Source organism: Chelonia mydas, chromosome 1 (genome assembly GCF_015237465.2).
Source record: "Chelonia mydas isolate rCheMyd1 chromosome 1, rCheMyd1.pri.v2, whole genome shotgun sequence".
Lineage (NCBI taxonomy): Eukaryota > Metazoa > Chordata > Testudines > Cheloniidae > Chelonia > Chelonia mydas.
Window position 1 is genome coordinate 208486394 of NC_057849.1, and position 14216 is coordinate 208500609.

General features: G+C 42.5%; 1 protein-coding gene across 8 annotated transcripts in view; it reads right to left on the reverse strand.

The window, feature by feature from the left end:
- The window catches only part of LOC102932912 (ephrin type-B receptor 5), a 133359-nt gene that overhangs the window by 59958 nt on the left and 59185 nt on the right, over positions 1-14216 (reverse strand). Inside the window, exon 5 of one of the 8 annotated variants that reach the window (XM_043545676.1) lies at positions 12418-13149. The exons of 5 other annotated variants lie outside the window; for them this stretch is intronic. In XM_043545676.1, coding sequence (XP_043401611.1) covers positions 13049-13149 — 101 coding nt within the window. In that variant the 3' untranslated portion in view covers positions 12418-13048. Of the gene's footprint in view, positions 1-12417; positions 13150-14216 lie in introns of those variants that run through there. 2 more of the 8 variants (XM_043545717.1, XM_043545649.1) reach the window with 2 other exon arrangements.

A 14216-nucleotide genomic window follows, 5' to 3' on the forward strand; every position in this document is an offset into this window, starting at 1 on the left:
AAGTTCTCAAGCATCATTTTTCTTACTTTGCCTGTCTATAAATCTCTATTATCATCCATGAAGTATTGTATTCATTGGTTTGTGTATGCACAATGAAATCCATGTTTATCAACACTTACCAATAAAAATTTAATCCTTCTATGCCTACTCATAGTCATCTGATTTTTCGTTCCCAAGGGTAGTACTTTGCACTTGTCTTTATTGAAATTCATCTTGTTGAGTTCAGACCAATTATCCAATTTGTCAGTCATTTTGAATTCTAATCCTCTCCTCCAAAGTACCTGCAACCCTTCATAGCTTTGTGTCATCTATAAATTTAATAAGTGTACTCTCTACTCCATCAAATCCTTAATGAAAAATTGGAATAGTACCGGAACCAGGACAGACCCCAGTGGAAACCCACTAGATACATCATTCCATTTTGACATCAAACCATTGATTTTTGAGTATGATTTTTCCACCAGTTGTGCACCTATTTTGTAGTGGTTTAATCTAGACCAGATTTATCTCGTTTGCTCATGAGAATGTCATATGGAACTGTGTCAACGCCTTCCTAAAATCTTCTGGGATCTATTTATCCCACCTAGTTTAAAACCCTTCTTGTTAGGTTGGCAAATTAGCATCCTAAGATGCTCTCTCTTATCTTCCTCAGGCAGACCCCATCCATGTCCGGCAATCCACCTTTACAGAACACCATTCTACTGTACTCATCTCACCATCCCACTACATACCATCCCACTGTGCTCCTGTGCTTGGCTACTCCTGCAGTTTCCCTATTCTGGTCTCCTTTATCCCTACCTTTATTTGCCTCAACCCTCAGAGAGAAACGTATACACTTTTTTCCTCCTGGCTTGGAGCTAAAAGGACCTGTCTATTCTGCCTGGCAGGGTGAGTCAGCAGAATAGTTCTGTATTTGTGTCCCAGAACCTGAAAGGTTATCACACTTTCTCTCTCTCCATAGGATGTACCTGTAGTCACAAAAGGCACTTCACTGAGAACTCCCCCTCTTCTACAGCTCTGAAACATTCCTCTCTTTGGTCTACAAGGGCCCAGGTGTGTTAATGGATCTAGAGCATTGTGCAAAATTTTCTCTATTTTTCAGTCATTCAGGTAGTGATTTGAGAAATAGAAAGAAGAGGGTAGTAAGAGGTGGTATAGTGATTGGGTAGATGTTGTTTTTGTTGGCAAGTACAGTAGTATGGTGCTTTATCTGAGTAGTCTAATGTAAAAGAATATTTACATATTTGTGTTTGATTAATTCTAAAATCATTTTTGTGTATTTTAACTTGTGTACACATTCCAGGAATAAGAATGATTGATTATACCAAAATAACTAATAAAAAATTAAGTTAATATGATGGTGGTGTTGTCTAGTGATCAGATTAGGGAACTGTAAATGAAATCTCCAACATTTTCTTTAAGGATATGACATTGATATGTGATAGATACACAGACAGAGTTTTTAAAAGGAATGTGAATATTTATCCACAAAATAAATATTTTAAATAATCATGCAATGAATTACATAATATTTAGATGATTCCTGACTTAGGGCAGTGATGCTATATTAATAACATGTTCTGTGATGTTAGTCCTAGCATAGTGTCTGGAGGGTCACAGTACAAATAAGACAGCCATTTAGTGTTCCATGAATTACAGACGTTAGAAACGGAAAACGCCTATTAGATCATCCAATCCATTTCCCTGTGAAAAATGGATATTCCCAGGACAAAATTGTTCCCTACAACTCTTTGTCTAGGTTTTGTCCAGTCTAGTTTTAAAAGCCCCTAGCAAAGGGCTTCCACCCCTTTCCTTGGAAGACAGTTTCACAGCTGCCTACATCTCACTGTCAGGAATCTTTTCCTGATATTCAGGCTATGTTTTTCCCTTTCTTTATTTTATCCCATTATTGGTAGTTACCGCCCATGCACCATACTAAATATTCCTCTTCTTGCTTTGTGTTTAGACCCTTTAAATATTTCCATGCTGTTAGTTAGTGGTGAGGGGGTAGGGTGTTTCCCCTAATTGCTTAGCACACACGCAGAGATCGCAAACACACAGGTAGATGCTGTCATTTCCGTTACTTTTCTAAAAATGCTCAAGAAATGGTAGTTTGCCAATGATAATAGCCATGTTGTCCCCTATGATAATGTTTGAAACATTAGAAAAGCTTTCAATTATTGCAGTGTGTATGGTTTGGGCTGGTTTTGCACACCCCCTCAAGCTGTGCATTAATGATGCCTTGTTAAAGCAACCATCTATAGGCAAAAAGATCCCCAGATGCTGGAGGCTGGCTGACCATTTTAAGCATTATTTCACTACTGCCTCCAACTTTCACAGCAGCCACAAGAAAATGGCCCAGCCCATAACTCAACTAGTTTGAGATACTGCCACAAGACTAAACAAGTCACACTGTATCTAAAATGGTAATGGGGGGAGTTTGCTTCCTCTTTATAAATCAATAATAATATCTGGAACTGAATGAAATGAGAGGGCTGAGTGTATTAACCCAGCATATGATTGTTCCTGGCTCACCAAGAACACAGCACCCGCAGACTATACTGAGCATTTTAAATAGTCAAATTTTAAACAAAAGAAGAAAAACTACAAAACACCACCAGTAAGGCTGTCATACTGCTCAAAGGGAAAGAGGAAAAACACTTTTGGCCCTTTATAAATCAATGTCTTGCCCTCATCTAGAATAAATACTGTGTACCATTCTGGTCATCCCATCCCCCAAAAGATATCGTAACTGCAAAAGGGTCCAGACACAGTTGGCAAAAATTATTAGATGCCTATTAGAGAGGTTTCTGTATGAGGAAATTAGATCCATGTAGTATTGAGAGGAGGCAAATAAGATGGGACCTGACAAAGGAATACAAAAGAATGAATGGGACAGCAAAGGTGAACTGGGCAATTCTATTTACTGTCTCCTAATATAAGAACAAGGGGAAGTTCAATGAAATTGAAAAGCAACACATTTAAAACTGAAAAAAAGAAAAGAAATACTTTTACAGGATGCATAATTAACCTGTGAAACTCCTTGCTACAAGATCTCACTGAAAGAAAGAACTTAGATTCAAAAAAGGAGTAGACAGTTCATGGAAAATATTAATATCCACAGTTACACTGGATAAAATAAAAAATATGTAAGAGACAGAAAGCAAAGTCCTGGCTCCATTAAAGCCAGTGGGAATTTTGCAATAGATTTCAATAGAGCCCTCATGATTCACAGTGTAAGTTAATCATTAACTAATGTTGTCAGAAAGAAACTACGGGCCAGGTATTCAGTGGTGATGAGTCTTGCACATTCATCGGAAGCATCTCGGGCTGGCCACTGGCCCACCATACCTTCCACCTCTTCTATATTGGCTCCTTTCTGAAACCCACCCTTTCCCCCCTGTCTGCAGGCCAGTAAAGCTCATGTCCCCAGAACATCTCCAATATATCGTTTACATTGTGTTTCAAAACTGAAATGACAAGGAGGAGCTGGAATTCTTCTGGTGTCAACTAGCAGTGAATATATGCTAGTTAGTTTAGGCACAAGAGCCTTACTGACCTATAGGAAAGAGGCAGGAGGGAGAAGGGAAAAGGGACATTTTAAAAAGAATTTTCCTTTCTGCAGCTTCAGCCTCATTTTCATTACTTTTTGTGCAGTGAGTTTCTTGTACATTTTAGTGTTTTACTGCTTCAGCTGAAGGGAGCAAGAAGCGGAGATGGCATCATCGTTTCTGTGAAACAGCTTGAAGATTCTGAGCGAAGGAGAGAGTGTCTCAGCAGATGGATTATAGTAGCCAGTCCGGAGTAGAGGGATTTGCATAGTCACTCTACAGTTAAGAAATAGCTGCACAGCCATCATGCAAATCGGACTCCCACAACCCGAGTGCAGGGAATTCCTTAACTGGGGGAAAGTGTACAGTTCTGCTTCAGTAAGTACACAGCATCCCAGCACTATGACTGGTGGAGACAATCCTATTTCCACATAACATATGGTAAAATGCTTCACTGTAAATGAGCAGGCTCAGTGCCTGTTTTGATAGTTGATTTCAAACTCATTCTCCTCCTCCCAATGGAACGTAGCTGAGACGACAGCAACAATACTTTTTGTGCCAAGGGGTTCCCTACATATCAGTATTGATCAAGCCTATATTTCCATTCTTCTGCTGGCTGTATTATAAAGAAGCCTTATTGAGGGCGCAGGAACAAACCATCCCAAAGTGCAGAAAGAATAGCAAATATGGCAGGCGACCAACTTAGCTTAACAGTGAAATCTTCGGTGAGCTTAAACCTAAAAAAGAAAGCTTACACGAAGTGGAAATTTGGACAGATGACTGGGGAGGAGTATAAATATATTGCTTGAGCATGCAGGGGTGTAATCAGGAAGGCCAAGGCACAATTGGAGTTGCAGCTAGCAAGGGATGTGAAGGCTTTCTACAAGTATGTCAGCAACAAGAAGATGATCAGGGAAAGTGTGAGACCCTTATTGAATGAGGGAGGCAACATAGTGACAGATGATGTGGAAAAAGCTGAAGTACTCAATGCTTTTTTTGCCTCCATCTTAGAATCAAAGAATATCAGGGTTGGAAGGGACCTCAGGAGGCATCTAGTCCAACCCCCTGCTCAAAGCAGGACCAATCCCCAACTAAATCATCCTCAGACAAGGTTAGCTCCCAGACTGCTGCACTGGGCAACACAGTATGGGGAGGAGGTGACCAGCCCTCTGTGGAAAAAGAAGTGGTTCGGGACTATTTAGAAAAGCTTGATGAGCACAAGTCCATGGGGCCGGATGTGCTGCATCTGAGAGTGCTAAAGGAGTTGGCGGATGTGATTGCAGAGCCATTGGCCATTATCTTTGAAAATTTGTCATGATCGGGAGAGGTCCCAGACGATTGGAAAAAGGCTAATATAGTGCCCATCTTTAAAAAAGGGAAGAAAGAGAACCGGGGGAACTACAGATCAGTCAGCCTCACTTCAGTCCCTGGCAAAATCATGGAGCAGGTCCTCAAGGAATCCATTCTGAAGCACTTGGAGGAGAGGAAGGTGATCAGGAACAGTCCACACGGATTCATCAAGGGCAAGTCATGCCTGACCAACCTGATTGCCTTCTATGATGAGATAACTGGCTCTGTGGATATGGGGAAAGCAGTGGACGTCATATATCTTGACTTTAGCAAAGCTTTTGATACAGTCTCCCACAGTATTCTTGCCAGCAAGTTAAAAAGGTATGGATTGGATGAATGGACTATAAATTGGATAGAAAGCTGGCTAGATTCTCAGGCTAAACGGGCAGGGATCAACAGCTCGATGTCTAGTTGGCAGCCGGTATCAAGCAGAGTGCCCCAGGGGTCGGTCCTGGGGCCACTGTTGGCCAACATCTTTATCAATGATCTGGATGATGGGATTAATTGCACCCTCAGCAAGTTCACAGATGACACTAAACTGGGGGGAGGTAGATATGCTGGAGGATAGGGATCAGGTCCAAAGTGACCTGGACAAATTGGAGGATTGGGCCACAAGAAATCTGATGAGGTTCAAGAAGGACAAGTGCAGAGTCCTGCACTTAGGACAGAAGAATCCCATGCACCGCTGCAGGCTGGGGACCGAATGGCTAAGCAGCAGTTCTGCAGAAAAGGACCTGGGGATTACAGTGGACAAGAAGCTGGATATGAGCCAGCAGTATGCCCTTGTTGACAAGAAGGCCAATGGCATATTGGGCTGTATTAGTAGGAGCATTACCAGCAGATTGAGGGAAGTGATTATTCCCCTCTATTTGGCATTGAAGCAGCCACCCTGGATATTGCTTCCAGTTTTGGGTCCCCCACTACAGAAGGGATGTGGACAAATTGCAGAGAGTCCAGTGGAGGGCAATGAAAATGATTAGGGGGCTGGGGCACATGACTTATGAGGAGAGGCTGAGGGAACTTGGGTTATTTAGTCTGCAGAAGAGAAGAGTGAGGGGGGATTTGATAGCAACCTTCAACTACCTGAACGGGGGTTCCAAAAAGGATGGAGCTAGGCTGTTCTCAGTGGTGGCAGATGGCAGAACAAGGAGCAGTGAAGAGAATATCCCACTTCTATCGTGCGAAGAACTCAGTGGTCTGATGTTATATGGGACCATGCATGGTAGAAGTGGGATAGATGGTTCAAAAAAAATGGGGGGAAGGATCCATGATCATGGCTGGTACGCCGTCCTTGGGCGTCTCTTCAAAATCCTTGTTTGGGTCCCAACGATGGCTTGGTCAGGTCCTGCCCTTGGCCTGACGGAGGGTTGAAAGGCCTATGCCTGGAATTCCTGCCCCTACAGTATTCGTATTGCCTCTGCTGCTGTACCGGCTGAGGCTTGAAAGGTGCGTAGCAGGTGTGTGAATCCCCAGAGATTTCATCATTGCCCTGGAATTCTTAAGGCCGTGAAGCCTTGAATTTATCTGATCCGAAAACAGCCCCGCACCCTCAAAGGAAAGGGTCTGATGAACTTCAGGGAAGGGATAGCTCAGTGGTTTGAGCATTGGCCTGCTAAACCCAGGGTTGTGAGTTCAGTCCTTGAGGGGGCCATTTAGGGATCTGAGGCAAAAATTGGGGATTGGTCCTGCTTTGAGCAGTGGGTTGGACTAGATGACCTCCTGAGGGCCCTTCCAACCCTGATATTCTATGATTCCGGGGGAAACCTGGATGCTTGGAGCCAAGCTGTTCTCCTCATGACCACCCCTGAGGCGATGGTTTTGGCCGAGTGAAGTGAGGGATGTCCTGGCAACTGCCTTGCCCTCCTCAAACAGAGCAGAGAACTCAGCCTTTGACTCAGTGGGGAGTAACTCCTTATATTTTGACATGGAGTTCCACGAGTTAAAACTGGTTAGCTATCCTCAGCTGTAGATCCCCTGGCAGCATAAATTTTCCTGCCGAAGAGGCCCATCTGTTTGGCCTCTTTGGCCTCGGGAGCCAGTGCCTGTTGTCCCTGAGGCTCCTTCTCATTCACCGCAGAGACTACCAGGGAGCAAGAGTGTGTCTGAGAGAACAAGAATTCATAACCGTTAGAAGGCATACAATATTTTCTTTCCACACCTCTGGCAGTGAGTGGAATGGAGCCTGGAGTCTGCCATAGAGCATTATAATTGTTGCTAATAGTCTTAATCACTAGCAATGCCACCCTGGAAGGACCCTCCGGAGTACGAATGTCCACTACCGGGTCCTCTGACTCAATGACTTCCTCCACCTGTAGGCCCATATTACGGGCGATGCAGTGGAGTAGGTCCTGGTGAACCCTGTGGTTGATGGGTGGAGGACCTGAAGCGGACACTCCTATCACTGCCTCATCAGGCGAAGACAAAGAGGAGGCCAGTGGTGGCACAGAGTTGTCATGCCCCACCATGTGCTCAGGTTGGTCCTGGGTAGCATTAGTGTCAAGTGGTGCAACGTGGTCCAATGGGACCTGGGATGTGGGTGGACCTGGGCCCTCTGTAATATGTGGGGGTGGTCTGGATAGAGCCGCCTCTGTCTTACGAGGGGTGGTTCTGTCTGTAGGTGACCCTGCCTGGTGATGCCCCGACATAACGAACCTAGAAACCCTGGAGGGGTACCCTGGGCCTGATGGTAAGCCTAGGGGGTCCAGAGGGGCCATTGTGCAGCGGGTGGCCACTGTGGTTGCCAGGACGAAGGAGCGTGCCTCCTGCACTTGTCCGGCCTGTGCCTACTGCGCCGTGAATAGTAGGAGCTGGCCCCAGAGTCCGAGGATCCTGAGGGCGATGACCACAGCGGTGCCGAGGATCCCTGCGCCGGCAGTCGGTGCCAAGAAGAGGAAGTCAGGGATTGGTACCGTGACAACCATGTAGATGATCAGTGTCGGCTTTCCCGTGACTTAGATCGGTGCTGCAAGTCCAGTGCCGGGGAACAGCTCCTGTGGTCCGGTACCGTATCCTGGTGCCTGGTGATAGAGGGTGATCGAGACCGTTGCCGACTCCTCAGTGCCGGAGACCCCAAGCATGTGAAGTAGACTGGGAACAGTGCAGTGAATGGTGCTGGTCGGATGAGAAAGAGGGTCTCATCATTGCCAGTTTGCCTCTAGATGGCACCCGTCTAAGCGGTGCCAGAGGCTTCTCTCTAACAGCAAGGGGGTGAGGCGCAGTACTTTCTATCAGCTACCTTGAAGCCTCGAAAGTATCTGAAGCGGAGAGGGGTTCCAACTCCTCCACCAAGCAGTGTCCCGCCGGAGAGGCGCTGGGTTCCTGACTCAGTGGTGCTGACTGGGTCACCAGAGTTGATGACATGCCTTGGAGCCTAAGGCGGGGTGAGGGGAGAACGACCCACTCACCAAAGCTATAGTACTAAACAATAAACCAAAAAATAAAACGCAAGAAAAGCTGTGAAGAACTAAAAATGGCTAAGGGAAGACTTGCAGACAATCAAGCTAATGCAGTTCCAACACCGCCACGGCCGGTAAGAAGGAACTGAAGGAGGGTCGGGTCGGCATGGTCATATATTTGGCGCCACTCCAGGGGCCTCCCTGGCCGACCCAACAGGTGCTGCTAAGGGAAAAAGTTTGACGACTGGGCACACTGCATGCGCACACCTGATTGGAATCGACATGAACAATCACTAGAAGAAGAACAGAGCTTTCCTTTCCTTTCCCCAAAACCTAGTCAAGAACAGCCCAATACTATCATGTTCCAGGGTAAATGTTGCAATTAGGGCTGTCAAGCGACTAAAAAAAAAAAAATAAAAAAAATAATTGCGATAAACAGAATACCATTTATTTTAAATATTTTTGGATGTTTACTACATTTTCAAATATATTAATTTCAATTACAACACAGAATACAAAGTGTACAGTGCTCATTTTATATTACAAATATTTGCACTGTAAAAAACAATTGTATTTTTCATTTCCCCTCATACAAGTACTGTAGTGCAATCTCTTTACCATGAAAGTTGAACTTACAAATGTAGAATTATGTACAAAAAAAACTGCATTCAAAAATAAAACAATGTAAAACTTTAGAGCCTACAAGTCCACTCAGTTCTACTTCTTGGTCAGCCAATCACTCAGACAAACAAGGTTGGTTACAATTTGCAGGAGATAATACTGCCTTCTTCTTGTTTACAATGTCACCTGAAAGTGAGAAAAGGCGTTTGCATGGCACTGTTGTAGTTGGCATTGCAAGATATTAGCATGCCAAATGTACTAAAGATTCATACGTCCCTTCATGCTTCAACCGCCATTCCAGAGGATATGCTTCCATGCTGATGATGGGTTCTGTTTGATAACGATCCAAAGCAGAGTGGACTGATGCATATTCATTTTCATCATCTGAGTCAGATGCCACCAGCAGAAGGTTGATTTTCTTTTTTGGTGGTTTGGGTTCTGTAGTTTCCGCATCTGAGCGTTGCTCTTTTAAGACTTCTAAAAGCATGCTCCACACCTCGTCCCTCTCAGATTTTGGACGGCACATCAGATTCTTAAACCTTGGGTCGAGTGCTGTAGCTATTTTTAAATTCTCCTTCTTTGCGTTTTGTCAAATCTGTTGTGAAAGTGTTCTTAAAATGAACATGTGCTGGGTCATCATCCAAGACTGCTATAACATGAAATATATGCAAAATGCGGGTAAAATAGAGCAGGAGACATACAATTCTCCCCACAAGGAGTACAGTCACAAATTTAATTGATGCATTAGTTTTTTTAACGAGCATTATCAGCATGGATTCATGTCCTCTGGAATGGTGGCTGAAGCATGAAGGGGCATACAAATGTTTAGCATATCTGGCATGTAAATACCTTGCAACGCCGGCTACAAACGTGCCATGAGAACGCCTATTCTCATTTTCAGGTGACATTGTAAAGAAGTAAGCAGCAGTATCTCCCGTCAATGTAAACAAACTGGTTTGTCTTAGCGATTGGCAGAAAAAGAAGTAGGACTGCACAGACTTGTAGGCTCTAAAGTTTTTACACTGTTTTGTTTTTGAGTGCAGTTATGTAACCAAAAAAATCTGCATTTGTAAGTTACACTTTTACGATAAAGAGATTGCACTACAGTACTTGTATGAGGTGAACTGAAAAATACTATTTCTTTTATCACTTTTACAGTGTATATTTATTTCAAATATATGAAGTGAGCTCTGTGCACTTTGTGTTCTGCGTTGTAATTCAAATCAATATTGAAAATGTAGAAAAACATCCAAAATATTTAATAAATTTCAATTGGTATTCTATTGTTATAAGTGCAATTAATCGTGATTAATTTTTTGAGTTAATCGCGTGAGTTAACTGTGATTAATTGACAGCCCTAGTTGTAATGAAATTTCAGTCCACAATTTCTACAGTGGCATTGAAAGGCCAGCTCTGCACCATCTGTCAGAGCCATGCATTGCTAGATCTGTCATGAAATGGTAGAAGCAGATCGTCAGGATGTCAGATATGAACTAAAATCAATGAGATTACTCATGGAGTAAGGTACTACTAATGTAAATTCAGCAGAATTGGGCTCTTTATTACCACTGTTATTATGCAAGGGGTGATAGCCTCCCTGTGGTTGACATTGGAACCAACTGTCCATTATTAGCTCAATTTTTGGACCTCCGTAAAATCCTCAAAAAAGTTCTTTTCCACTGCAGGTATTGGACAGATGATGTTTGGCCAGAGAAAAAATTGGAGACCAAATTTGGGGTAAACTACACAAACTCTTTCAGAGATGCTGAACATCAGGTTGAGTAAATTCTTAGAATGCTTTTTTGCCACATCATCTTTCCAAAGCTGGTTGGCCTAGAAACTTCAAGTATGGTTTATGCAAAAGTTCTTGATCATAACTGTCACATAAGTCTATTTTCGAAGAACTGGGGCACATTCTCGAAATTAAACAACTTGAAATAAAGAGATTTAGGAATGCCCGATCCCAATGAACTTCCCAAAGTCCCCCTACCACCACCCTTATGAAGCATGCCAAGGGTCTGACAGACTTTATGTATATGTCTACGCTGCAAAGGAAAACCTGTGGCACCAAGTCTCAGAGCCCAGGACAACTGACTTGGGCCTACTGGGTTCAGGCTGCAGGGCTAAAAATAGTAGTGTAGATGTTCCCACTAGACTGGGGCTTAGGATCTGAAACCTGGAGTGGGGAGTGGGTCTCAGAGCCTGGGCTCCAACTTGAGGGGGGCCATCTACACTGTTATTTTCAGCCCCACAAGCCCAAGTCAATTAATCTAGGTTCTGAGACTCAGCACTGTGGGTTTTTCTTTGCAGTGCAGACATACCTAAAAGTGCATTAGACCTTGCTGGACCAGCAATACAATAATAGACCTACATACAGTGCAGCCTAGTGTACTGAGCACCATGCACACCTGAGTTATATTCTTGCATAGTTGAGATGGGCTCAAGCCATAAAATTCAGGTCCAGATTCTGAACCTACATTCAGGCTCTTCAGATCTAGGGTTTTCATTCAGCCTATTTGAAAGAAAGGGGCCATTTCTGACATCCAGATATGGGTTCAGATTTTTAACACTCAAAGTTCAGATCCAACCCCTTTCTAATTCCCAGTTTTTGTCACACCATGTGACCTTAATAATACATTTCCCTTATAGCTCCTCCATAACATCCTTTCCTGTGAGATAGTTATCCTCATTGTACAAGTAGGAAACCTTTGAATGGGGGCGGGGGGAGGGAGACGGAGAGAGAGAGACCCTGTGAAAACAATGTCTGCACACCATGCATCTTTACCACTGACAACATTGTCATGTATTTTAATAATTGGAGTGGCAGGTTCTAAGACCCTGCATATTAATGCAGAGATATTTTGCTGACTCATCACAGCCAGACCAGTGGGTCTGATTTATCTCTAACCCAGGATGTAAAAGGGGTTGATGGTCTCACTGGGAAGGGAACTAAGAGCAGGGATAAAAGGATCTCACGGGGAAAGCCTTAAGACCAATTAAATTGAGAAGGAAGCTTAGATTGTGATTTGTATTTTGTTTTGCTATTTAAGTGAACAATAAAGGCAAACTCCAGGAAGGGGGCAGGTTTGGACCATATTCAAACTGAGTACATCCTGCCTGGAACAGGATGGGGAATCTACTTGTTTACACTATGACTGTATGCACCTGCCCACTCACAACATATGAGCAACCTGTTCAAAGAGTATCACCAGCACACGGCCTCTTACGCTTCATAATGATAGAAATCTCCACCCCTATTTCATGTAAAATCTCTATCACCTCACGTAAGCTGAGATACTCTTTACACATATGTTAGCTTTACATGGAGTGATCACAGAGCCATGTGGAGGCAATAGCTGTTCTGGTTCATTTGTTGTTTTGGAGTGTGGGGGGAGTAGGTTAAGTGTAACCTGGCTTTCAGAAATGCTACCTTAACTAAGTTTTTTGTCTGATAAATAAAACAAATCTCAATACTCATTGCATGCATCATTATATCCCTTGCAGTTATAAATCATTTTTAATCAAAGAGAATGCAATATATAAAGCTAATGCATCTTTATTAAGAGAGATTATTAGATTGATAACAAATTGTTGCTAATACTAGGAGATACTTTATTCATTTTTTAAATCTAGTCCATCCCAATGAAGCATTACACCTGATTCAGCAGAATTAAATACAAATTACATATATATTTTTAAAAATATTCTTCTAGCTTTTTTTACAATATTAATGTTACCACGTGCAGTTGTAAACAAGTGACCAGTCACTTTAAAGCCACTTTTTTTTCCTGACCTGTGTGGACCCAGGTTCAGAGTACAGTGATGGACTTGAGCCAAGTATTTGTTTCAGCAAGGGCTAACTGGTTAATGTATAACTGCAAAAGTGGATAGGACAGGGTTTGGGAGGAAAACTATTTCCATTTAGGAAGACACAAATACAAAGACACAGAACTAGGTCAGGCCACACCAATAATAGAGTAAAAACAGTCTCAGCCTAGAGCCCACAAATTTTTGTGGTACAAAGTTCTTCCATTATCCTTGATCTTTGAGAAATACTATAGAGGTATAAATACTATAAATAATACAACTTCCCCTCAGGAAACTCATTCTTTCCATCTCTGAAACATCCACTCAGGGCGGCTCTATTTTTTCCCCTCTATATTTGCCAGACTCTGCACCCACTGAAGTCAATGGCAAAGCTTCTGTTGCTTTCAATGGGGCAGGTTCAATCTCTGAAGGAATAAAAGGAAGTAAAAGTCAGTTGGTCTTTTCTAGGGCAGCCATCAACTAGACAAGTTTATCTTTTCTATTTAAGAGGAGAAATAGGACTCACTTTGGGGCAAAGTGCATACCAAAAGTGCAGGAAAACTTGAAGAAAACAATACAGCATCAAGAAAAGTATATGAACTTCAAAAATCCAATCAGAAATATGACAAAGGATGACAGTGATAGAAACCTCCACCAGTGTAGAAAAGTATGGCCAAAATGCAGACACTATGTCTTAAACAACTTTCCCAAATAAGATTATGGAAGTAGTCTGGTTGTCTTCAAAGGAAAGCAAGGGAAGAGAAAATGTGTAACCATAAACTAGGGAAAAGGGCAAAAGTGCAGACAAAATAAGCAAGCCTTCTGCTTTCAATATGCTTCAAGGAGATTAAAAACAGAAAATATTTTAACTCTACCTTATCTTTAAAGAAAGCACATACTTGCTTATTAGAAACTCTGTTAATTTTGAAATGAGTTCAAACTGTGAAGCTATCATTAACACTATTACTGTCACTATTAGCCTTCAGAAATGTGTATGAGCATGTTTTAAGAGTACTGCACAAGGTACCTATTTGTCTTGATGCTATCGCCCAGGGAAATGTTTAATTGAAAGCTAAATGAAGGTATGCGTGTTTTATTTAATGTACTCCTTCAGGACTGGTTTGGTACATCATTAGTGTACACATTCAAACTGAACTGCAATAGACTGGGCAGTGGAGCTTTCAGAGGACCTGTCACTTCAGGTGTTTAAGCAACGAGAAGTAAAAGCCAGATTTACTTGAACTTAAATGGAAGTGATTGTTAACAAAGACCTTTGGAGGGGAATAATTTGGGAAATCTTAGGAGACTTCATAATTGCTTAAGATAAAGCATGTAGGAATGGAGGAGGAAAGCTCTTAAAAAAGGAAGCTGGAAGTAAAACCTAAAGGGGTTGTGCATAATTGAGGAAACCCTTAATCCTTTGCATGTAGTTTTTTTAGATAAATACAAATAATTTGTTCGATAAACTACATCAGCCAAATCATTCCATTTC